At 37.5% G+C, this 25,080-nt stretch overlaps 1 protein-coding gene and 1 pseudogene across 1 annotated transcript in view; one reads left to right on the forward strand and one right to left on the reverse strand.

Moving 5' to 3' along the window:
* MAN1A2 (mannosidase alpha class 1A member 2) overlaps positions 1-25,080 on the forward strand; it is a 140,659-nt gene that overhangs the window by 25,939 nt on the left and 89,640 nt on the right. The window contains exons 3-5 of the mRNA XM_066377284.1: positions 3,361-3,457; positions 17,109-17,227; positions 23,031-23,111. Coding sequence (XP_066233381.1) covers positions 3,361-3,457; positions 17,109-17,227; positions 23,031-23,111 — 297 coding nt within the window. The remainder of the gene's footprint in view (positions 1-3,360; positions 3,458-17,108; positions 17,228-23,030; positions 23,112-25,080) is intronic.
* On the reverse strand, positions 4,025-6,659 carry LOC136397342 (tigger transposable element-derived protein 1-like; annotated as a pseudogene).

The raw sequence follows: 25,080 nt of genomic DNA on the forward strand, positions 1-25,080 counted from the left end.
TAATATAGAATAGCTCTATAAATAATTTATCTTTGAATGAGAAATTTTCTAAGTGTTAAGTTATAAAGGACTCTGTTAGGTACTGTGCATATCTCCTTATAAATATGCTTATGAAGAGTTAGCATTATATCTGCCATCTTTTAAGGGACATGTCATAAAACCCATAACTATACAGCTGATTAAGAACATATTCCTTCCAGAGAGTTTCAGTGGATTGAAGAATGGGGAGGGATTGATCTCAGAAGTTTTAAAATTTGTTTAGTCACAGAAGTCTTTCAGTTTGTTATTTTGGGAATGACTTAGAGATAAAGAGAATACTGGGTGGAGGGTATTTAGTGAACATTTCAGATGAACTTTATTAATTAGAACTCCAGCTAATTCTGGGTATAATTTGCAGTTGTACTACTCATGTAAAAGAAGATTTTGTCTGAGTGTAATAGCATCATCAATATTTTAAATAATCAGATATCTCTATGAATATATTCTAGTAATGAATATGAACCATTTAGCAGGTACTTTAAGATTGGCCTTATAAATTATTATAAGACCTTGACCTTGATGGAATAAAAATAGAACTGTACTCTGAGTTTATCTTACCCCTGGTGTCTTGTTTATGCATAGACTGCTTAGGCACTTTGTTTAGATAGTGTTAGGGAGATGTTAATAGTTTTTTTTTTCAGATGCCTGACCTGCATTTTTAGATGCCATTAGGATTTACTGAAATACTTTCTCATGTACCTAGTAATTTAGATAGGTAACTGTGTGTTTAGGGGACCCTAACACCACCCAAAGGCTCAGTGATATGCTAGAAGTTCTCATAGGACTTAGCAAAGCTATTATATTTGTGGTTTCAGTTTATTACAGCAAAATTAAAATTAGTAATAGAAAAAGCACATAGGACAGAGTCCAGAAGAAACCAGGTACAAACTTCTAGTTTTCCTTTCCTCGTGGAGTGATATGGACAGTGCTTAACTCTCCCAGCAGTAATGTGTGGCAGTGTGTATGAAGTGTTGCCAACCAGGGAAGTTCACCTGAGCTTTGGTGTTCAGGGTTTTTATTGGTTTGTTATGTGTAAACTTGGCTGAGCTTAGTTCTCCAATTCCTACAGGGGCCAGGCTGATACTATATGGCCCAAGGCCCCTACCATAAATCACATTGTTCACATAAACTATCTGACACAGTCTAAGGCTTTAGGTGAACAAAGCTACTTTTTTTTTTTTTTTGTATTTTTCTGAAGCTGGAAATGGGGAGAGACAGTCAGACAGACTCCCGCATACACCCGACCAGGATCCACCCGGCACGCCCACCAGGGGCGATGCTCTTCCCACCAGGGGGCGATGCTCTGCCCCTCCGGGGCATCGCTCTGCCGCGACCAGAGCCACTCTAGCGCCTGGGGCAGAGGCCAAGGAGCCATCCCCAGCGCCCAGGCCATCTTTGCTCCAATGGAGCCTTGGCTGCGGGAGGGGAAGAGAGAGACAGAGAGGAAGGGGGGGGGGTGGAGAAGCAAATGGGCACTTCTCCTATGTGCCCTGGCCGGGAATCGAACCCGGGTCCCCCGCACGCCAGGCCGACGCTCTACCGCTGAGCCAACTGGCCAGGGCCAGAAGTAGGTTTTTTGAAGATACCCTTTATTAGGTTGAGGACATTTCCTGATAGCTGTAGTTCACTGACAGTTTTTATCATGAATGGGTATTGGATTTTGTCAAATGCTTTGTCTGCATCTATAAGATTATTGGATGATGTTTTTCCTTTTATTCAGTTAACATAGTGAATTATAATATATTGTTCAGCTTTTTAATGTTAAATTAGCCTTATATTCCTGGGTTAAACTGCATTTGGTCATTGTATCCTCATTTATCTCTAATTTTTGTTCAGTAGTTTTACATTTGTGTTTTACATTGGTCTTTAGTTTCCTTGTAATGTCTTTGCCTGTTGTTGTTTTTTTTACAGAGAGAGAGTCAGAAAGAGGGATAGACAGGGACAGACAGACAGGAACGGAGAGATGAGAAGCATCAATCATTAGTTTTTTGTTGCGCGTTGCGACTTCTTAGTTGTTCATTGATTGCTTTCTCATATGTGCCTTGACCGCGGGCCTTCAGCAGACTGAGTAACCCCTTGCTGGAGCCAGCGACCCTGGGTCCAAGCTGGTGAGGTTTTTTTGCTCAAGCCAGATGAGCCCGCGCTCAAGTTGGCGACCTCGGGGTCTCGAACCTGGGTCCTTCCATATCCCAGTCCAACGCTCTATCCACTGCGCCACCGCCTGGTCAGACTGTAATGTCTTTGCCTGGTTTTGGTGTCTTAGTAAGGCTGGCAGTAAAAAAACAAGTTGAGAAATGTTTTAATTAATAGTGTACTATTAAATGACCAGATTCTAGATACACTAAAGTTCTACTATTAAATATAAATAATTAAACTGGTATATAATTAAACACTTTGCTGTTGTGTTGCTTAGACTCCTTGGGTTGTAAGAAACTCAGTTCAAACAGATTGATACAAAAATGATTATTAGCTTAATGGCTCTGAGGGCTTCAAGGTTGGCTGAATCCAGGTCTGTAGATGTTATTGTCAATAATATGTAGCTGTCTCTCTTTCTTTCTTTCATTATTAACTTCTCTATGTTGGGGGAGAGTTAGCCCCCTTCAACTCTAGGATTCTATGTTACTTAGACTTTGAGGTTGCAAAATGAGAGAGTTCCTCTGCCTCCTACTGTCTGTAAAAATATGTGTAAAAGGACTTGATTGTCAGTGCTTAAATCATTTTGTCTAGGTCAGGGGTTGGTACACTACATCCTGTGGGCCAAATTCTGCCTTTCTAAAAATAAAGTTTAATTGGAACAGGCATGCCCATTTGTTTATGTATTGTTTAGCGCTGCTTTTGTACTACAACAGCAGACTTAAGTAGTTGATATACAACTGTATGGACTGCAAAGCCTAAAATATTTACTCTAAGGAAGAGTTTGCTGATCTTTGGTCTAAGAATAAGGGTTTTTTTAGCCAGGCCTTGTTAATTGTTGTGGAATCAGAGCCTCTTGATTGACAGCTCTATCGAAATCACAGTGAGGGAAGGAGATTAGTTCCCAAAAGAATTGGCAGTTCCTAAAAGAAAAGAATGCCAGACACCTTCCTTTTTAGTAAACAGAACTTGTCTATTACATCCAATTTTTTCTAGTGTTGTGTAAACACTGAGATTAAACATTACTTATGTGTTTCACACTGATATAAATGTTAACAGAATAACATATTAATGTAGGAAATATAGGAGAATATGTAAGGATATAGTGATAAAATCTATAAATTACATAAAATGAAGAGATAATAGTGAATGATGGGAATTTATGGATTATAATTTTTCTTTCCTCAGATGATGAAACATGCCTGGGATAATTATAGGATATATGGATGGGGACATAATGAACTCAGACCTATTGCAAAGAAAGGACACTCCACTAATATATTTGGTAAGTTTACGTTTTTTCTTACAGTTTCCATTTTCTATCTCCATTTTTAAAACAATTTCTAACTTTTTAAATACTTGCTAAAACTTGAGTATTTCTATGGAATTATAATTTGGAGCAACATGTATTTTTTTCTCAAGTTTCAGTCAAGATTGATTATGGTTGCTATGTTGCATTTTCAGTGTACATATATGTGCTTTAGTCATTGATAGAGTATTTTGAAGCTTTTTTTGCGTTATTTTTAATACTGAGAAATTAGGTATCTATTTGTAATTCCATTTCTTCAACACAGTACCAGTTCTGATACTCACACATTATAGATCACAGGGGGGAAGGAAAGGAAATATCAGTAGTGCTGTGTACAGGCATAACTTGGAGATGTTGCAGGTTTGGTTCCAGACCACCACAATAAAGTGAATACTGCAATAAGGCACAACATACAAATTTTTTGGTTTCCCAGTGCATATAAAAGTTATGTTTATACTGTATTATAGTCTATTAAGTGTGCAATAGGATGTCTAAAAAACAATGTACATACCTTAATTAAAAAGTACTTTATTGCTAAAATTACTAATTATCATCTGAGCCTTCATTGAGTCTCAGTCTTTTTGCAGATACAGGGTCTGGCTGACTGATCAGGGTGGGAGTTGCTGAAGGTTGGGGTAACTGTGGCAATTTCTTAAAATGAGACAACAGTGAAGTTTGCTGCATCAAATGACTCTTCTTTTCACCAGTGATTTCTCTGTAGCATGAGATGCTATTTTGGTAGCATTTTACCCATAATGGAACTTATTTCAGAATTGGAGTCAATCCTCTCAAACCCTGCTACTGTTTTATTAACTAAGTTTATGTAATGTTCTAAATTTTTTTTTAAATTTTATTTTTTTTATCTTTCTGAAGCTGGAAACGGGGAGAGACAGACAGACTCCCGCATGCGCCCGACCGGGATCTACCCGGCATGCCCACCAGGGGGCGATGCTCTGCCCCTCCGGGGCATCGCTCCGCCGCGACCAGAGCCACTCCAGCGCCCGGGGCAGAGGCCAAGAAGCCATCCTCAGCACCCGGGCCATCCCTGCTCCAATGGAGCCTTGCTGCGGGAGGGGAAGAGAGAGACAGAGAGGAAGGAGGTGGGGGGGAAGCAGATGGGCACCTCTCCTGTGTGCTCTGGCCAGGAATCGAACCCGGGACCGCCGCATGCCAGGCCGATGCTCTACCACTGAGCCAACTGGCAGGGCCTAAATTTTTTGTTGTCATTTCAACAGTCTTCACAGCATATTCATCAGGAGTAGATTCCATTTCAAGAAACCATTTTCTTTACTCTTCCATAAGAAGCATCTCCTTACCTGTTCAAGTTTTATTATGTGATTGCAGCAGTTAAGTCACCTCTTCAGGCTCCACTTCTAATTCTAGTTCTCTTGCTATGTCCACATCTGCAGTTATTTTTTTCACTGGAATCCAGAACTCCTTACTTAAAGTTATCAATGAAAGTTGGAATCAACTTCTTCCAACTCTTGTTAATGTTGATATTTTGGCCTTGGGCTGTGAATTATGAATGTTCCTATGGCAGCTATAGCCTTATGAAATGTATTTCTTAAATAATAAGACTTGAAAGTCGAAATTATTCTTGCAGATTGTATGTTGTGTTAGCAGGCATGAAAACAACATTAATCTCATAGTCTCCATTAGAGCTTTTGAGTGACCAGGTGTGTTGTCAATGAGTAGTATTTTGAAAGTAATTATTTTTCCTGAACAGTAGGTCTCAAATATTAAAATATTCAGTAAACCATGCTGTCAGTAGATGTGCTGTCATCAAGGCTTTGTTTTTCCTTTTATAGAGTGCAGGCAGGATAGATTTAGCATAACTCTCAAGGGTCCTAGGATTTTCAGAACGGCACATCAGAGCACTGACTTCAATTTAAAGTCACCAGCTGCATTAGCCCCTCACAAAAGAGTCAGCCTGTCCTTTAAAGCTTTGAAGCCTTGAAGCCAGGCATTGACTTTTCTGTAGCTGTGAAAGTCCTAGATGGCATCCTCTTCCAATAAAAGGCTATTTTTTCTACATTGAAAATGTGGTATGCCTGACCTGTAGTGACACAGTGAATCAAGTGTCGACCTGGAATGCTGAGGTTGCTGGTTCAAAACCCTAGGCTTGCCGGGCCAAGGCACATGTGAGAAGCAACCACTATTGAGTTAATGCTTCCTACTCCTCCTCCCTACCTTTCTCTCCTTTACCCTCTCTCCAAAAATCAATAAGTAAAATCTTAGAAAATGTGTTATGTAATGTCACCACCTTCATTAATTCTCCTAGCTAGATCTTCTGGATAACTAACTCACTACGGCCTCTACATCAGCTGTTGCTGTTTCACCTGCTATATTTATGTTATGGAGCCGGCTTCTTTCCTTAAACCTCACAAACCAACTTCTGCTAGCCTCAGACTTTTTTCTGCAGCCTCCTCACTTATCTCAGTCCTCATCGAATTGAAGAGAGAGTTAGGGCCTTGTATGGATTAAGCTTTGGTTTAAGGGACTGTTGTGGCTGGTTTGATCTTCTGTCTGGACCACTAAAACTTTCTCCATGACAGCAATAAAGCTGTTTTGCTTTCATATTTGTTTATTTATTTAGTTTTTACAAAGACAGGGAGTGAGTCAGAGAGAGGGATAGACAGGGACTGACAGACAGGAACAGAGAGAGATGAGAAGCATCAATCAGTTTTTCATTGCGCGTTGCAACACCTTAGTTGTTTATTGGTTGCTTTCTCATATGTGCCTTGACCGCGGGCCTTCAGCAGACCGAGTAACCCCTTGCCGAGCCAGTGACCTTGGGTCCAAGCTGGTGAGCTTTTGCTCAAACCAGATGAGCCCGCGCTCAAGCTGGCAACCTCGGGGTCTCGAACCTGGGTCCTCTGCATCCCAGTCTGACGCTCTATCAACTGTGCCACCGCCTGGTCAGGCTTGCTTTCATATTTGTATGTTCACTGGAGTAGCACTTTTAATTTCCTTCAAGAAAATTTTCTTTGCATTCACAACTTGGCTAACTGGTGCAAGAGGCCTGGCTTTTGGCCTGCCTTGGATTTCGACATGCCTTCCTCACTAAGCTTTATTATTTATAGCTTTTGTTTAGGGTGAAACATGCAACTCTTCCTTTTACTTGAATAGTTAGAGGCCATTGTAAGGTTATTAATTAGCCTGATTTTAAATTGTTGTGTCTCAGAGACCTGAGGAGAGGGAGAGAGATGGGGAATAGTTGGTCAGTGGAACAGTCAGGACATATATGTTTATAAATTGTTTATCTTATATGGAGACCACAAAATAATGACAACAGTGACATTAAAGATCACTGGTCACAGATCACATCACAATAATGAAAAAGTTTGAAATGTGAGAATTAATCTAAGTGTGACACAGAAACACGAAGTAAAAAAACAAACAAAAAAAAAACACGAAGTAAGCAAATGCTGTTGGAAAAATTGGGGCTGATAGACTTGCTTGATGCAGGGTTGCCACAGCTTCCACTTGTAAAAAACACAGTCTCTGTGAAGCACAAGAATGCGAAGTGCCATAAAGTGAGGTGTGCCTGTGTATAAAACATTTAACCTGCTTAAGGTGATTTATTTGGTAAATTGAGTGGTTTATGTTGTACATTCACAGTTACAAAGAAAATATTAAGTGTGATTGTAGGTAGATATCTGGGGAAGAGATATGTTCAGTTCTCTCGAACTTTCTACCTCTTTTGAGTTCAGTCCACTTATTAAACTTCTCAATTTAAAAAAGTTAACTTACTTAACTAACACCTTTTACTTAACTTCATGATTAATTTTGAGAATTATTAAGCTGTTCTTTATAGTCTTCACTTCTTTCACTATTTTCAATCCTTGTTGTGATGGATATCTTTTAAGTAACAATAGATGAAAATATTAATGGGGTAACAAGGTACATAAAGCAGTCATATGCAGTGTAGTTGTCTTTACTAAATGTAACACACCACCACAGTCATTCAAATAGCAGCATTTTCTTTGTGAAACCATGGAAAAATTTTTCTAATGCTTTGTTTCGCTTATAATTTGCTTTTGCTAGGGTGTTTTCTGTAAAAAAGAAAATGAATGAAAATATAATTTTCCCTGGGTATGAAAGATATTGGGACGAAAGAGTAATGGAATATATATTTTAAAATTTATATTATTTAAAAATTATAATGAGATGCTTGAGATCTCTTTATATGACATTTAATTTAGTAAAAATCACTTAATGAAATAAAGTATATTTCCTCAGCAGAGGTTACAGTTGGACGAGTTCCCATTGCTTTATGGATGCCACAGTGTGAGACATTAGTGCAGTAAAATCCATTATATTTAATGGTTAATTAAAACTAGATCCTCTTTTTAAGTAGATATCCCTTTATATTAAACTCAGTAGTAGATAGCCCTTTTATAGGATTGGAGTATAAAAATGTATGGAAAACAAGAGTTGGATATTAAGTTTTTACTTGTTATTTTAACCTTATTTCTCAAAATAGTTAATGTATTAACATTTATCAAATAGATACTGGTTCTAGGCAATGTAGTAGGTGAATAACATACATAGTTTTATTTAATCATTGCAATAACTGTTAGGAAAGATTGCTGAATTTACATTCAGAAGATTAATGAGCTTTCATGTAACTTTAAAAATTTCATTTCTTAAAAGTCAATACAAATCTTTTAGTGTGCAAAGGGATGTTTCTTTCTTAACTGAATATAATTTTGTTAAAAGTTTTTCTTTTTAAAAGTAATAGAATATTTAAAAAATGAAAGGCAGTTCTGGTTTTGGTAATTCTGTCAGACTTGTTCAAATGTAAACTTTGTAGATCACTTTTTTGTTAGGTTGGTAAATGATGAGTAGGGCCTCAGGTTCAGATTATATCAGGTGAATTCTTACTAGTTGGTCATTAGGAGCACTTAAATTGATTTACTGTGTACACTAAGAGTTATTTGTGAGATCATAAAAGTCAAAGGAAGTTAAAGTTGGGAATGAAGACTTTACAAAATAAACCCTTTCATTCTGGGTTAACTGAGTATAGAAGCAAGATTTTCCCAGTGGTCCTTCATTTCAGAGGAATCATTATATAAGTCAGGGGTCCCCAAACTTTTTACACAGGGGGCCAGTTCACTGTCCCTCAGACTGTTGGAGGGCCGGACTATAAAAAAAAAACTATGAACAAATCCCTATGCATACTGCACATATCTTATTTTAAAGTAAAAAAAAAAAAATCAGGAACAAATACAATATTTAAAATAAAGAACAAGTAAATTTAAATCAACAAACTGACCAGTATTTCAATGGGAACTATGGACCTGCTTTTGGCTAATGAGATGGTCAATGTGCTCCTCTCACTGACCACCAATGAAAGAGGTGCCCCTTCCGGAAGTGCGGCGGGGGCCGGATAAATAGCCTCAGGGGGCCGCATGTAGCCCGCGGGCCATAGTTTGGGGACCCCTGATATAAGTGAATGTTAATTAAATATATAGTGTGTCCGTAAAGTCATGGTGCACTTTTGACTGGTCACAAGAAAGCAACAAAAGAAGATAGAAATGTGAAATCTGCACCAAATAAAAGGAAAACTCTCCCAGTTTCATACCTATTCAGTGCAGTTCGATGTGGGCTCATGTACAGAATTTTTAGGGCTCCTTAGGTAGCTATCCCCTACAGATTCGTCACTGACTGATGGCCTACCAGAACGGGTTTCTCCACCAAACTGCCGGTTTCCTTCAACTGCTTATCCCACCGAATAATGTTATTCCTATGTGGTGGCACTTCGTTATAAACGCGCCGATATTCACGATGCATTTTGGTCGCGGATTCGAATTTAGTGAGACACAGAACACACTGAACTTTCCTCTGTACTGTCCATATCTCGACTAGCATGGCCGTGGGCTGCTCTGCTGTATACATGGTGTTATGTCATCATCTGTGCATGTGCACATGCTGCCACATCATCCTACAGAAATTGGGAGGGAGCCCTGGCCGGTTGGCTCAGTGGTAGAGCGTCGGCCTGGTGTGCGGGGGACCCGGGTTCGATTTCTGGCCAGGGCACATGGGAGAAGCGCCCATTTGCTTCTCCACCCCCACTCCCTCCTTCCTCTCTGTCTCTCTCTTCCCCTCCCGCAGCCAAGGCTCCATTGGAGCAAAGATGGCCCGGGTGCTGGGGATGGCTCCTTGGCCTCTGCCCCAGGCGCTAGAGTGGCTCTGATCGAGGCAGAGAGACGCCCCGGAGGGGCAGAACATCGCCCCCTGGTGGGCAGAGCGTTGCCCCTGATGGGCGTGCCGGGTGGATCCTGGTCGGGCGCATGCAGGAGTCTGTCTGACGTCTCTCCCCGTTTCCAGCTTCAGAAAAATACAAAAAAAGAAAGAAAAAAAAAGAAATTGGGAGGGTTTTCCTTTTATTTGGTGCAGATTTCACATTTCTATTGTCTTTTGTTGTTTTCCTGTGACTGGTTAAAAGTGCATCATGACTTTACGGACATGCTATATATTCCAATAAAATATTTTACTTTTGTTCTGGCCAGTTAGCTCAGTCCACTAGAGCATCGTTGCAACACAACAAGGTTGTGGGTTCAGTCCCTGGTCAGGGCACATGCCGTTAAGCAGCCAGTGAATGCATAACTAAGTGGAACAACAAATGGATGTTTATCTCTCTCTCTCTTGCTAGCTCTCCCCTTTTCTTTCTCCCTTTTCTCTTCCTTTCTCTCTTCCTCTATCTTTAAAATCAATCATTAAAAAAAAGTTTTATATTCTCTTTTGCCAGTCTGACCTGAGGTCAGTTATTTGCTTTAGATTTTGTAATTTGGTTTGTGAATAAGGCTATTTTTCTTTAGAGCAGTAGTCATATACACATTAATAGCAATTAACATCCACAGTATTTATATAGTTTATAGTGCTGTGAAGTGAATTGTGTTCCTCACAAATTCACATGTTGAAGCTCTAACCTCCAGTGTGTATTTGGAGATAGAGCATTTAGGAAGTAGTTAAGTTTAAATGAGGTTGTAAGTGTAGGACTCTAATCTTAAGGTTAAATGAGGTCATAAGTGTGAGGCTTCTTAAAAGAAGAGGAAGAGACACCAGAGCTCTCTCTCCCTTTGCATATGTTCCAAGGAAAGGCTATGTGAGGACGTAGTGAGAAGGTGGATGCCTACAAGCCAAGGAGAAAACCACCAAAACCTGGAGCCGTGACCTTAGGCTTCTAGTCTGCAGAGCTGAGAGGAAATTAATTTCCTTGTTTAAGCCTCCTAGTCTATGGTATTTTGTCATGGCAGCCAAGCTGTCTAATAAATGTAGTATGTGCCAAGGACTCATTTCAGAGATTTATGTGAATTGTACTTATGTAGTACCAACAGCAACTTTATGAGACAGATACTATACTTGTTTCCATTGCATAGACGAGCAAGCCAGTCTGAATCAACTAACTTTCACAAGGTCACAGAGGAACTAATGGGACCAGGATTTGAATCCAAACATCCTGGTGCCAAGATCCATGTTTGTAAGCACTATTCTAAACGGATTCAAGAATCCTTCAAGATAGAAACAAACAAAAAAATCCAGTTATTATCAGCAGAGAAAAAATCCATGTGAGAAGGAAAATATAGTGAAATAGTAGACAAAGGGAAAATGCAATCTGCAGAATTTTCAATAGTCAAAATGAGATGCTTATATTTATTATTAATATTTTTGAGTTGGTTACAATTATTTTCCCAGCCAAATAAGAGTTTAGGAATGGATCCTTTATTGTTTTTTTTTAAAATCTTATGTTTTAGATCTACAATTAATTTATTAAAGGATTAATAAACAAGGTTTAAAACTTTGTTTCCTATGTACTCTGTTCCTTTTCTGTATCTAATATTCTTGGTAGTGAGTATAATTTGGGAGTTTGTGTTTTTTTAAATCTGTTCTTTTACCTTTTCTTTGTTTAAATAGAAGTCTAAAAGAGAGGTCGTAGTTCTGAGTGTCTCATTTGACATCCCAAATTCAGTATGCCTTTATAGAATCAGAATCTTAGAGTTCAAAAGAACTTCAGAAGTTTAGCCTCTCTATTAGTATAGGTACATACAGGCGAGTATTGGTACCTTTAGTTACAATATTCTAGATTATACATAAAACAGCTTAAAACATTTTTTTTTTACTTTTTTTTAAGCTTTGATGATTAAAAAGTTCTTATACAAAAACCAGTATTCCTTTTACTTCTATCCAGTTAGTCCTACACATCAGAAGATTCTTCATGTGCAGATAACAGAAAATCCATTTCAAAATGGCTTAAACTAAAAAAGAAATTTAATCAGTTTAATGAAGTCCTGGAGTAGATTGGATTCCAGCTAAGCTTTTTTTCTCTATTTCTTTTCTCTGTTTTCCTCTGTGGGCTGGTAAATTCAGACTGGCTTTTCAGCAGGGTGGCTGCAGCAGCTCGAAGCTGTGTGTTTCATACTACCACATCTACAGAAAAGAACACTGTAGGGAAGAGAGCACTTGGCTGTTTAGAAACTTCATTGAAAGACTCATTGTTTCTTGTTTCTAACTGGGTTTTGTGCCCATCCTTGAACCAAATGCTATACCCAGAAGGATGAGATTTATTTGTTTGGTTTTGCCCAGTTAGGACTCACTGCTGGAGCTTGTGGATAGGGAGAGGGAAATGTTGCTGGACATAAATTAACACTGATACTACTTTTTCCAATAGAGATTAGAGTCTATATATGCTACGTTCCCTTTAGTCACTTAATAGCTGTCTTTGTTATCAGATCGACTGTTGCAGTGCTTGTATTCAAGTAACCCTTTTACTTAAAAATGACCCCAAAGTCATTCACATAACTTTTATTATGGTATATTGTTATAATTGTTCTATTTCATGGTTAGTTGTTATTGTTAATTTCTTACTATGCGTATTTATAAATTAAACTTTATCATAGGTATGTACGTATAAGAAGAAACATAGTATGTATAGAGTTTGGTACTGTCTGCGTTTCAGGAATCCACTGGGGGTCTTGGAATGTATCTCTTGTGGATAAGGAGGTGGCTACTGCACTGAATATTGTTGTAATGTCAGTTCTCTCGAAATTTAGATTTAGAGTTAAAGCATTCCCCCCAACATGACTTTAATGTATAAATGATAGGCTGACTCTGAAATCTATATAAAAATGCAAAGCATGTGAAATAGAACAGTTTTTAAAAAGAAGAACAAAATTGAAGGATTTCTATTACCTGATTTTAAGATTTACTGTACAGCTGCAGTAATGAGGGCAGTATGATCTTAGCTAGCATAAGGACAGCTAGAGATCCATGGAAAAAAATAGACATAGTTCTGCACATACATGGTTAATTGATTTTCATCCATGGTGCTTAGGTAATTCAGTAGGTAAAAAGATAGTCTTTCCATAAATTATGCTGGATTCACTACATATTCATGTAGAAAAATAATGAACCTTGACTCTTCAACGTTGTGCACAAACATTAACTTGAAATGGATCATAGATCTAAACATATAAAGCTAAAAATTTAAGCTTCTAATAGAAAGCATTTGAGAAAATCTTTGTGACCTTGAGTAAGTAAAGAGTTTTTAGAATACAAAAGCATAAACCGTTAATGAAAAAAAATGGTAAATTAGACATTAAAGAATTAAAAATATTTGCTCTCCAAAAGACATTAAGAAAATGAAAAGACAAGCCACAAGACTTGGAGATGTATATGGTATATGTATACAAAGATCTATTCAGAATATGTAATTAATTCAGATACCGGAGAAGGTATATGAATAGACAATAAAGCACATCAACTACCAGGGAAATTAAAATTCAAGCCATAGTTCAACATCCTACACAGCCATTAGAATGACTGAAATTAAAAGACAAACAATACCAAATGTTGACAAAGATGATACAGCAACTAGAACTCCATATTGCTACCAGAAGTATAAAATTGTGTACTCTAGAAGGCAGTTTGTCAGTGTATTATAAAGTTAAATGTAAACTTACCATACAGTGCAGCAATTCTCCTAAATTTTTCTCTGATGCTCACTATGAGATCAGATAGTTTTATTTTTATATATATATAAAACATTATAATAAACCTTATATGAAGGATATCTTTTTTTTAATTAATTAATTTATTTTTAATGGGGTGACATCAGTAAATCAAGATACATATATTCAAAGATAACATGTCCAGGTTATCTTGTCCTTCAATTATGTTGCATACCCATCACCTAAAGTAAGATTGTCCTCTGTCACCTTCTATCTAGTTCTTTTTGTGCCCCTCCCCCTCCCCCTTCCTTCTCTCTCTCCCCCCTCCCCCCATAACCACCACACTCTTATCAATGTCTCTTGGTCTCACTTTTATGTCCCATCTACGTATGGAATAATGCAGTTCCTGGTTTTTTCTGATTTACTTATTTCACTCCGTATAATGTTGTCAAGATCCCACCATTTTGCTATAAATGATCCGATGTCATCATTTCTTATGGCTGAGTAGTATTCCATAGTGTATATGTGCCACATCTTCTTTATCCAGTCATCTATTGATGGGCTTTTTGGTTGTTTCCATGTCCTGGCCACTGTGAACAATGCTGCAATGAACATGGGGATGCATGTGTCTTTACGAGTCAATGTTTCTGAGTTTTTGGGGTATATACCCAGTAGAGGGATTGCTGGGTCATAAGGTAGTTCTATTTTCAGTTTTTGAGGAACCACCATACTTTCTTCCATAATGGTTGTACAACTTTACATTCCCACCAACAGTGGATGAGGGTTCCTTTTTCTCCACAACCTCTCCAACATTTGCTATTATCTGTCTTGTTAATAATAGCTAATCTAACAGATGTGAGGTGGTATCTCATTGCAGTTTTGATTTGCATTTCTCTAATAACTAAAGAAGATGAGCATCTTTTCATTATCTGTTGGCCATTTGTATTTCTTCCTGGGAGAAGTGTCTGTCATATCCTCTTCCCATTTTTTTATTGGATTGTTTGTTTGTTTGTTGTTGAGTTTTATGAGTTCTTTGTATATTTTGGATATTAGGCCCTTATCTGAGCAGGTGTTTAAAAATATCATTTCCCAATTAGTTGGCTGTCTGTTTATCTTGTTATTAGTTTCTCTTGCTGAGCAAAAACTTCTTAGTCTGATGTAGTCCCATTCATTAATTTTTGCTTTCACTTCTCTTGCCTGTGGAGTCAAATTCATAAAATGCTCTTTAAAGCCCAGGTCCATGAGTTTAGTACCTATGTCTTCTTCTATGTACTTTATTGTTTCAGGTCTTATGTTTAGATCTTTGATCCATTTTGAGTTAATTTTAGTACAGGGGGACAAACTGTAGTCCAGCTTCATTCTTTTGCATGTGGCTTTCCAGTTTTCCCAGCACCATTTGTTGAAGAGGCTTTCTTTTCTCCATTGTGTGTTGTTGGCCCCTTTATCAAAAATTATTTGACTATATATATGTGGTTTTATTTCTGGACTTTCTATTCTGTTCCATTGGTCTGAGTGTCTATTTTTCTGCCAATACCATGCTGTTTTGATTGTTGTGGCCCTATAATAGAGTTTGAAGTCAGGTATTTTAATGCCTCCAGCTTCATTTCTTTTCTTTAGGATTGCTTTGGCTATTCGGGGCTTTTTATAGTTCCATATAAATCTAATTATTTTTTGCTCCATTTCTTTAAAAAATGTCATTGGAATTTTGATGGGAATTGCATTAAATTTGTATATTGCTTTGGGTAATATGGCCATCTTGATTATATTTATTCTACCTAACCAAGAACAAGGAATATTCTTCTATCTCATAATATCTTTTCGATTTCCCTTAACAATGGTTTATAGTTTTCATTGTATAAGTCCTTTACATTCTTTGTTATGTTTATTCCTAGGTATTTTATTTTTTTTGTTGCAATCGTGAAGGGGATTATTCTTTTGAGTTCATTCTCAAATGTTTCATTGTTGGCATATAGAAAGGCTATTGACTTCTGTATGTTAATTTTGTATCCTGCGACCTTACTGTATTGGCTTATTGTTTCTAGTAGTCTTTTTTGTGGATTCTTTGGGGTTTTCGATGTATAGGATCGTATCATCTGCAAAAAGTGATACCTTTACTTCTTCTTTTCTGATATGGATGCCTTTTATTTCTTTGTCTTGTCTGATTGCTGTGGCTAGAACCTCTAGTACCACATTAAATAAGAGTGGAGAGAGTGGACAACCCTGTCTTGTTCCTGATTTAAGGGGGAAAGCCTTCAGTTTTGTGCCATTTAGTATGATGTTAGCTGATGGTTTATCATATATGGTCTTTATCATGTTGAGATATTTTCCTTCTATACCCATTTTGTTGAGAGTCTTAAACATAAAATTGTGTTTTATTTTATCAAAAGCCTTTTCTGCATCTATTGATAATATCATGTGGTTCTTGTTCTTTGTTTTGTTGATATGGTGTATTATGTTAACCGTTTTACGTATGTTGAACCATCCTTGAGATTTTGGGATGAATCCCACTTGATCATGATGTATTATTTTTTTAATATGTTGTTGTATTCGATTTGTTAGTATTTTGTTTAGTATTTTAGCATCTGTATTCATTAGAGATATTGGTCTGTAGTTTTCCTTTTTTGTGCCATCCTTGCCTGGTTTTGGTATAAGGGTTATGTTTGTCTCATAAAATGTGTTTGGAAGTATTGCTTCTTCTTCAATTTTTTGGAAGACTTTCTGTAGAATAGGAACCAAGTCTTCTTTGAAGGTTTGATAAAATTCGCTGGTATAGCTGTCTGGGCCTGGACTTTTATTTTTGGGGAGGTTTTTAATGGTTTTTTCTATTTCTTCTCTACTAATAGGTCTGTTTAAGCTTTCTGCTTCTTCTTGACTCAGTCTAGGAAGGTTGTATTGTTCTAGGAATTTATCCATTTCTTCTAGGTTGTTGAATTTAGTGGCATATAGTTTTTCATAGTATTCTACAATAATTTTTTGTATATCTACGATGTCCGTGGTGATTTCTCCTCTTTCATTTTGGATTTTGTTTATATGAGTTCTTTCTTTTTTTTCCTTGGTAAGTCTTGCCAAGGGTTTGTCAATTATGTTGATCTTTTCAAAGAACCAGCTCCTTGTTCTATTAATTTTTTCTATAGTTTTTCTGTTCTCTATTTCATTTATTTGTGCTCTGATTTTTATTATCTCCTTTCTTCGGCTGGTTTTGGGTTGTCTTTGTTCTTCTTTGAAGGGTATCTTTTTTTTTTTTTTTGGTATTTTTCTGAAGCTGGAAACAGGGAGAGACAGTCAGACAGACTCCCGCATGCGCCCGACCAGGATACACCCGGCACGCCCACCAGGGGCCACGCTCTGCCCACTAGGGGGCGATGCTCTGCCCCTCCGGGGCGTTGCTCTGCCGCCACCAGAGCCACTCTAGTGCCTGGGGCAGAGGCCAAGGAGCCATCCCCAGCACCCGGGCCATCTTTGCTCCAATGGAGCCTTGGCTGCGGGAGGGGAAGAGAGAGACAGAGAGGAAGGAAGGGGTGGGGGTGGAGAAGCAAATGGGCGCTTCTCCTATGTGCCGTGGCCGGGAATCGAACCCGGGTCCCCCGCACGCCAGGCCGACGCTCTACCGCTGAGCCATCCGGCCAGGGCTGAAGGGTATCTTTTTAATGACAGTTTTTCCTTTCCAAATACAGGAAGTTCACAAATGGGTGCTACCATAGTAGATGCTTTGGATACCCTTTATGTCATGGGACTCCATGATGAATTCCGAGATGGGCAAAAATGGATTGAAGACAACCTTGATTTCAGCGTGGTGAGTATATGATTGATGATTTCTTTGATTGACTATGAGAAAAACAGTGTTGAACCATAATAGTTTTGAGCACTACACTTGCAGTTTAAGGAAATCCTAAATCTCATTTTTTGGGAGGATTATTAGTTGTTATTTAATTTTTGCATAAAATACTCTCACCATCTTCCTTGTAGTTTTCTTGCCCTTATCATTTGAGGCAGTGTGTTAAGTGTGTTAAGGCAATAGTTGGGGGAGGGGTACACTGAACTAGAAATATGAGGAAAGCATGAACTGTAAATATTGCTTTCTTATTTATTTATTTATTTATTTAAGATTTAATGATTTGGTGCAGCTTTGATGAACCTTCCTAATTAGGCCTGTGCCCATCCTTCCAGCATTTTGGCACAGTTGTTAAGTGGTACTGCTTAGGTTTGAAGCCCAGCCCATCCACATACAATCTACTGTGTGACTTGGGAAACTTTCTTATTCTTTGTAACCTTATCATTGAAGTGCTTTCCCGTTGCAATATTGTGAGAATTATTTGAGATAATCTGGTACATAGAAAATGCTCAGTAAATGAAAGCAATTATTTTCATTATTATCAGTCTTTATCTAAAAGATGTGTGGACTGTTTTGTCGTCTTCATTATCATCTCTCATGGTATTTGTGCTTGCTGTGCTCTGGCTCCTCTATGAGAGTGGCTCACACTCCTCTATGTGTTTTTCTTTTTGGCAGACTTTGTATTACTCTAATTGTGATTTAAATTTATAATTACTTTTTTCTCTGATGTCTTTCCTGATGCTAACTAGACAAAACTGATTACTTTCTTTTATATTATTCTAGTAGTTTGGACATCTCAATTAGAACAATTTCTATTATCAGGTAGGTTTAGGCTTGGCTGTGAGTGGCAAGAAATGTATTATGAAATAGCTTAGATTATATAGATGTTTATTTCTATTTCATTCAAATTAAGTACAGAGATAAGCTGTGTAGGGTTGATTTGGATAGCTCCTGATCATCAAGGTCCTATAGTTTTTTGTCTCACCAACGTCAGCGTACAGCTTAGAACTCCAGGTACAAGGTGGCTTCTCAAGATAAGGTAGAGAAACCTTCCAGTTACAGAAAAGAGGAAAGAATAGAGGAATGTGCTACTGTTTTTTAAGAACACTTCTTGAGAGTTGATCAGCCCACTTTTTCTTTTATACTGTTGAGGACCTCTTATTCATATGGCTCTACCTTACTGTAAAGGAAGGCTGAGAAATGCAGTCTCCCCCCAACTTCCATTTGGCTATGTAGTCCTTATAGATGTAGTACTTTTTGATTCGGGTTTAAGAAAGCCCTGCTCCAGAGTCATGAAGATATATTGCTATATTTAATTTTAAATATTTAATGTTTGTTTTTGCACTTAGGTCTTTAATTCATATGGAATTGATTTTTTTTTTTTTTTGTATTTTTCCGAAGCTGGAAACGGGGAGGCAGTCAGACAGACTCCCGCATGCGCCCGACCGGGATCCACTCGGCACGCCCACCAGGGGGCGATGCTCTGCCCATCCGGGGCTTCGCTCTGTTGCGACCAGAGCCACTCTAGTGCCTGAGGCAGAGGCCATGGAGCCATCCCCAGTGCCCAGGCCATCTCTGCTCCAATGGAGCCTTGGCTGCGGGAGGGGAAGAGAGAGACAGAGAAGAAGGAGAGGGGGAAGGGTGGAGAAGCAGATGGGCGCTTCTCCTGTGTGCCCTGGCCGGGAATCGAACCCCAGACTTCCTCATGCCAGGCCGACGCTCTACCACTGAGCCAACAGGCCAGGGCCATGGAATTGATTTTTTATGTAGGCTACTATCAGTTAACGATAGCGCTATGTATTTCCCCACTATTTGTACATGCCACATTAGTCATATTAGCCTATTATTTTCTATTGCCCTTTTTTCTTTACCCCTTCATTATTAAACTGTCTTAAATACAATATTTTTATAAGAAACTTGATATCTGTATTTGAATCCTGATATCTGATCTTGTCTATCTTTATTTGCAGCTTTTCATTCTTTTATAAAAAAATATTTTAGCCTGACCTGTGGTGGCGCAGTGGATAAAGCGTCGACCTGGAAATGCTGAGGTCGCCGGTTCAAAACCCTGGGCTTGCCTGGTCAAGGCACATATGGGAGTTGATGCTTTCAGCTCCTCCCCACCTTCTCTCTCTCTCCCTCTCTGTCTCTCTCTCTCCCTTTCTCTCTCCTCTCTAAAATGAATAAATAAAATAAAAAAAAAGAAATCTTTAAAAAAAATATTTTATTTACTGATTTTACAGAGAGAAGAGAGAGGAGTGCGGGGACTGAGAAGTATCAACGCATAGTTGCTTCACTTTAGTTGTTCATTGATTGCTTGTTGTATGTGCCTTGACCAGGGAAGCCCACGGTTTCGAACCAGTGACCTCAGCATTCCAGGTCAAAAGGCAGATCTTTGTTCTTTGAAGCTCTGGAATACTGTTGAAATTTTGATGAGGATTACATTAAATTTATAGATTAATTTGAAGAGAATTGACATCAGTACAATCTAAAATACTCCTGTTCATTAACATGGCAGCTTTATTATGATAATTTGCTTGTGTGTTATTTTATCTAATGGCTCTATCAGGAATCAGAACTAAACTATTTTAATTAGAAGATTTGCTTTTAAAATTTGTTAACCAAATAATGGGGAACTGAAAAGGCAAAAAGAGGACACTGTGATATCACAAGAGGTAGTAGTAATTCTAGAAAACAGCTACCACCCCTGGGACTTTGAGAACAATGTGAAGAGATTGGGATAATGAAAATTTAGTAGCTAGGGACTCTGCTTCTGGTACCTTAGGAGCTGTTAGAAGGGCTTTCTTGGAGCTGGGCCTCAGACTTCTGAGGAGCAGATACCTAGCTAGCACTTGGTATTGCTAACAGCCGTAATGAAGCTGATGGGGAGATTGTGTATGTGTGGCAGGGGAACCGTAATCTGGAACCAACTGCCACTGCCAGGGTGAAACTAGAGGTAAATTGGGTGGAATAAGTCCTTTCTCCTTCCTCTATTCTTGTATTATCTTCGTAAATTTCCTATTGGGATAGCCTGGAAGACAGCCAGCTGGCAAATGAGAGCTGCATTTGCAGAGTTCCAATTCTGATATATGAGAGTACAGAGGGTGGGTATGAACCTGAGTAAACATAGCTTAATGATTGGCACGATCACTTATCATCCCTTTACTTTTAACCTGTGTCATAGGTTTAACTGTACATTATACATATGGTAGTATTTTGTTTTTGTTATATTTTTTAAATCTTGGAGGCTTTTAAGTGTTAAGTGTGAAGTAAGTATATTTATTATAACATATTTAGAGTTGGAGCTTCGTCTTTGTTCAGCTGCCTTTATTATTGTACTTTTCATTTGCTTTTATTTTCTGTCTTTATTTTGGTTTAAATTACTTCATGTTTCTTTTTCCCTCTACTAGTCTGACATTTATACTTTTCATTCCCATTCATTTTAGGGTTATGCTTAAAATTTTATATGTATTCTTATCAAAGGTTAAAATTAATCAGTTTCTTTGTTCTCCTTCTAGAGAACATAAGCATCTCAGAATACTTTAATTTAGTTCATTCCCCTCTTATCTTATAATTCTTATCTAATTGGTCCCAACTTGTATTTAAAACTTCCAAATAAAGTAATGAATAAATAAATATATTGAATGCTTCCTCTGTAAAAGACACTTAGATTTTGTGAAAAAAGTAATGAACAAAACAGTCATATCTCTTTCTTTAGGTTATACTCCAGTTTTTGGGAGAAAAACAGTTGTTAATCTAAAAAGGAAAAGCGAAAGTGAGAGGCAACAAGAATTTATTTGGGATCAAAAAGAATTGAAATATAAGAATATAAATTCAGCAGAACCCCAAGTTATGTTCCAATTAGGAGGGAAGGCAAGAGCTTTTTATGAGGAAGGAAAAAAAAATGTGATTGAAAGGAAGGAATTTCTGTTGGTACTAATGAGCCGAGTTATTCGCTATTCTAATTCTAAAGAGAGTCCTTAATTTTCAGTCCTTGTCAGGATTTCTGCTTCCTGTTAGCTTTACAAACAGCTGCTTGCAATATACTGTCATTAGTGTTGCCCAGTTCAGAGGTATTGTTGCCCAGTTCAAATATACCGAAAGTTAGAGGAGTAAGATAGCCAGGTAGCTCCTCTGGAATGACAGCTCTGATTCCATTTTGAAATGGCTTCATTTATAACATTTTCACACAGTAAACAAATATTCTAAGTTACAAGTAGTCTATCAGTTGGTAATAAGTGCTGTGGAGAACAATAGAGTAAGTAGGATTGGAATAAGTAGTCCTTGGGACTGCTATTTTACAGCGGGTAGTTTTGAAGGACTCTGTTATGATGATATTTTTAAGAGGAGATCCCAGGGAAATCATATGGCTATAAGGCTTCTTTCTAATAGATATTATAGCTGGATATAGAATTAGAGATTGATCATTATTTTCTCTTAACCTTTTATAGATACAGTTCCATTGTTGTTTAGTTTCTGTTATGCTGTTGAAAAGTGTCTAATTTTTCAAAATAATGTCTTTTTTCTCCTTATTTTAATATTTTATGTTTTGCTTTGTTGTAGTATAATTCCATTATCATGTGTCTATTATCCTTTGAAGGACTCAGGGTGTTATCAGCCTGAGGATTTATGTTTTTATCAATTTTGGAAGATTCTCAGTTCCTACTCGTTTGAATAATGCCTGTCTCCCATTCTCTCCCTGCTCTCCTTCTAGAACTTCTCTTGTGAGGGAAGGTATGAGTTTTACAAATAACTAATTATATAGTAATCAGATGATAACTGTTAATCAGGGGAATAATGCAGGATAAAGGGGCATTAGTGATAAGGGATTATTTTACTATTTTACATTGTGTTGTCAATTCTGGAACAGCAAGTAGAGCCATTTGATAATAAAAAAGTGAGTCCAAGAAATATTGGTAGGAAGTGACATCAGAGAGGTTGTGAGTAATCTGATTATGTTGAGTCTTATCAGTCATTTTACGCTGAGTATAGCCAGAAGTCATTGTAAGGATTTGCGCAGACTCATAGCCTAAACAGATTTAAGATTACTCAGCTATAGGATGCTGTATAGATAGAGTGTAAGCAGAAGGGTAAGGATGAATGAAATCAGGGAAACTGGCTAGAAGATTATTAAGGTGATAGAGGCCTTCCCTCCCTCTTTCCCTGCTGTCTATATTTGTGAATGTCTGTTACAGTACGTTAAATATTGGGAATATATGGAATAATATAAAGCACCGTGCTTTTGAGGCTGGGGTGTGATGACAGTTATGTTATTAGAAGTTACATTGTATTGTGAAAATTCTATATTGGAGAAATATACTTGTGTTATCAAATGAAGTGTTCTGTCTATGAATGTTGGAAAGACTTCAAGGTAATATGTATTTCCTTTTAATTTTTAATAAATTAATCATAAATGTTATCTTTATATTGGTTGGTTGTGTATATCCTGTGAATTCTTTGGTCATATTCTCTGCCACTTCTGCTTTTCTTTTTTTGGGTTAGTATCAAATATTTTGATAATTTCAGGATAATATGTAAAGGACATGAAAATGGCCTATTGTTTTGTCAGTTAGGAAGCAGCAAGGACAGTAATGGAGGAGCAGCAGTAACATTAGCAAATGGGAGGGGAGATTGCAGTTGCATAGAAAATGGAGATGTAGAAAGTGGAAAAACCTTCTCCACAGGATGTTTGCAAGGAATATATGAAGTATGAAAAACTCTAAAGACTTAAGTATATGTGACTATTTTCAATATGTTTTCACAGAATTCAGAGGTGTCTGTGTTTGAAGTCAACATTCGATTTATTGGAGGCCTATTAGCAGCGTATTACCTTTCAGGAGAGAAGGTGAGCAAGATCAAGTAACACATTGTTTGTGTTGGGGAAGGAACTGTGAATGGAATTTAATAAAGTGAAAGATTCCTCTAGCACAGCATATTGTTTTCTTAATTGTTGAATATTGAACAATTTTAAGGTTTGCTGGAAGAACTGGAGGCTGCAGGTGGGACTGTTCTATGGAAATAGCTTTTCATTTTGAGAATCTCAATAAAACATAAATTCATCACAGATCTTAGCTTTATATATAGCAGGTCTCCTCTGCAAGAGCCATCCTTCTCCAAGCTGTTGCCACTGCAATTAATTACATGGTCAAAACAAAGGGGGGAAATAAATAAGACCATAATTAAAGAATGAATCAGGAATATTGAATATGGATCCTCTTAAGATCAAAAATTAATTATTAAAACTGTCTGAAATTGAATACAGTTTTTTTTTTTGCTATAAGTTAAAAAAACAAAATAACTAAATTCTCCTTTCTAGCAGTCTTAGTGTTAATAGGGACACACTTGAGACCTACTGTGTTGGGGAAGTGGGCATGGAAAATTTCCTTTTCAACACAGATGGGGTAAAGAATGGGGCTGAATAGGAGGAGAAAGAGAGACTAAGAGAAGGAGGTTATAAGTTTTTTCTGTTCCGTTTGCTGAGACACTACTTCCCCTAAATATTTAATTGGTTTGTTGGTCTAAATAATTGCAAGAGCTCTTTGTAAATTTAAGAAAATTCATCTTTTGTTCTATGTGTTGTAAAGATGGATTTCTATGTTGTCTTTAGTTTTTATGTTTGTTGGTTAACCTTAAATTCATGATTTTTAGAATTTTTTTAACCTTTATGACTTATAGATTTTGTTTATTAGAAAGTCATCCCCATGTCTGTATATTATACAACAAAAATTCCCACCTTTATTCTGGATTTTAATGATTTTATATGCTTATATTTAAATATTTCATCTATGTTGTGTGCTTGTATGTGTGCAAAGAGTGAGATATTTCTGTAGTATAATTTTTTTAGAAGTAATATATTTTTCTAGTATTTACTTCTAAAGATGCTGGTATGTACTGTCAAACTTTATTATGTAACTTTGTTAAAATACCTTCAACCCATTTGGCTATAGCCAGAATACTTCAGTTCACATTTAATACAATTTTCACAGAACTCAGTTGTACTCTGGCCAGCAAACAGGTGTTCAAACTTTAGTGTGTACCAGAATCACATAGGGTGCTTTTTAAAAATTAAGGTTCTAAACCCTCCTTGCAGGACTGTGATTCAGGTGGTTTAGTGTGGAGACCATTATTTTAATGTTTTTTTATGGAGGCTTCTTGTTAAAGATGATTTTGGAAATGGTGCTTTTATACTTTGAGAAATTCTGACTTAGCTTATTTGAGTAAAATTATTGTAAATTAAGTGATAGTATTTTTAAGGTCAGATTTATTGAGATATTATTACATTGAGTAAAATTTACCCATTTTTGTGTATACTCCTGTGAGTTTTGGCAGTGAATATAGCAGGGGTCCCCAAACTACAGCCTGCGGGCCGCATGCAGCCCCCTGAGGCCATTTATCTGGCCCCCGCTGCACTTCCGGAAGGGGCACCTCTTTCATTGGTGGTCAGCGCAGCGGCACTCACATACACCACTACTTCCGGTGACGCGGGACGCACATGTCACAGCTCCGGAAGCGCATCATATCACTTGTTATGACTAGCAGTGACAAATATGAAACCGGACATTGACCATCTCATTAGACAAAAGCAGGCCCATAGTTCCCATTGAAATACTGGTCAGTTTGTTGATTTAAATTTACCTGTTCTTTATTTTAAATATTGTATTTGTTCCCGTTTTGTTTTTTTACTTTAAAATAAGATATGTGCAGTGTGCACAGGGATTTGTTCATAGTTTCTTTTTTTTTATAGTCCGGCCCTCCAACGGTCTTGAGGGACAGTGAACTGGCCCCCTGTGTAAAAAGTTTGGGGACCCCTGGAA

This window comes from Saccopteryx leptura, chromosome 3, assembly GCF_036850995.1.
Source record: "Saccopteryx leptura isolate mSacLep1 chromosome 3, mSacLep1_pri_phased_curated, whole genome shotgun sequence".
Taxonomy (NCBI): domain Eukaryota; kingdom Metazoa; phylum Chordata; class Mammalia; order Chiroptera; family Emballonuridae; genus Saccopteryx; species Saccopteryx leptura.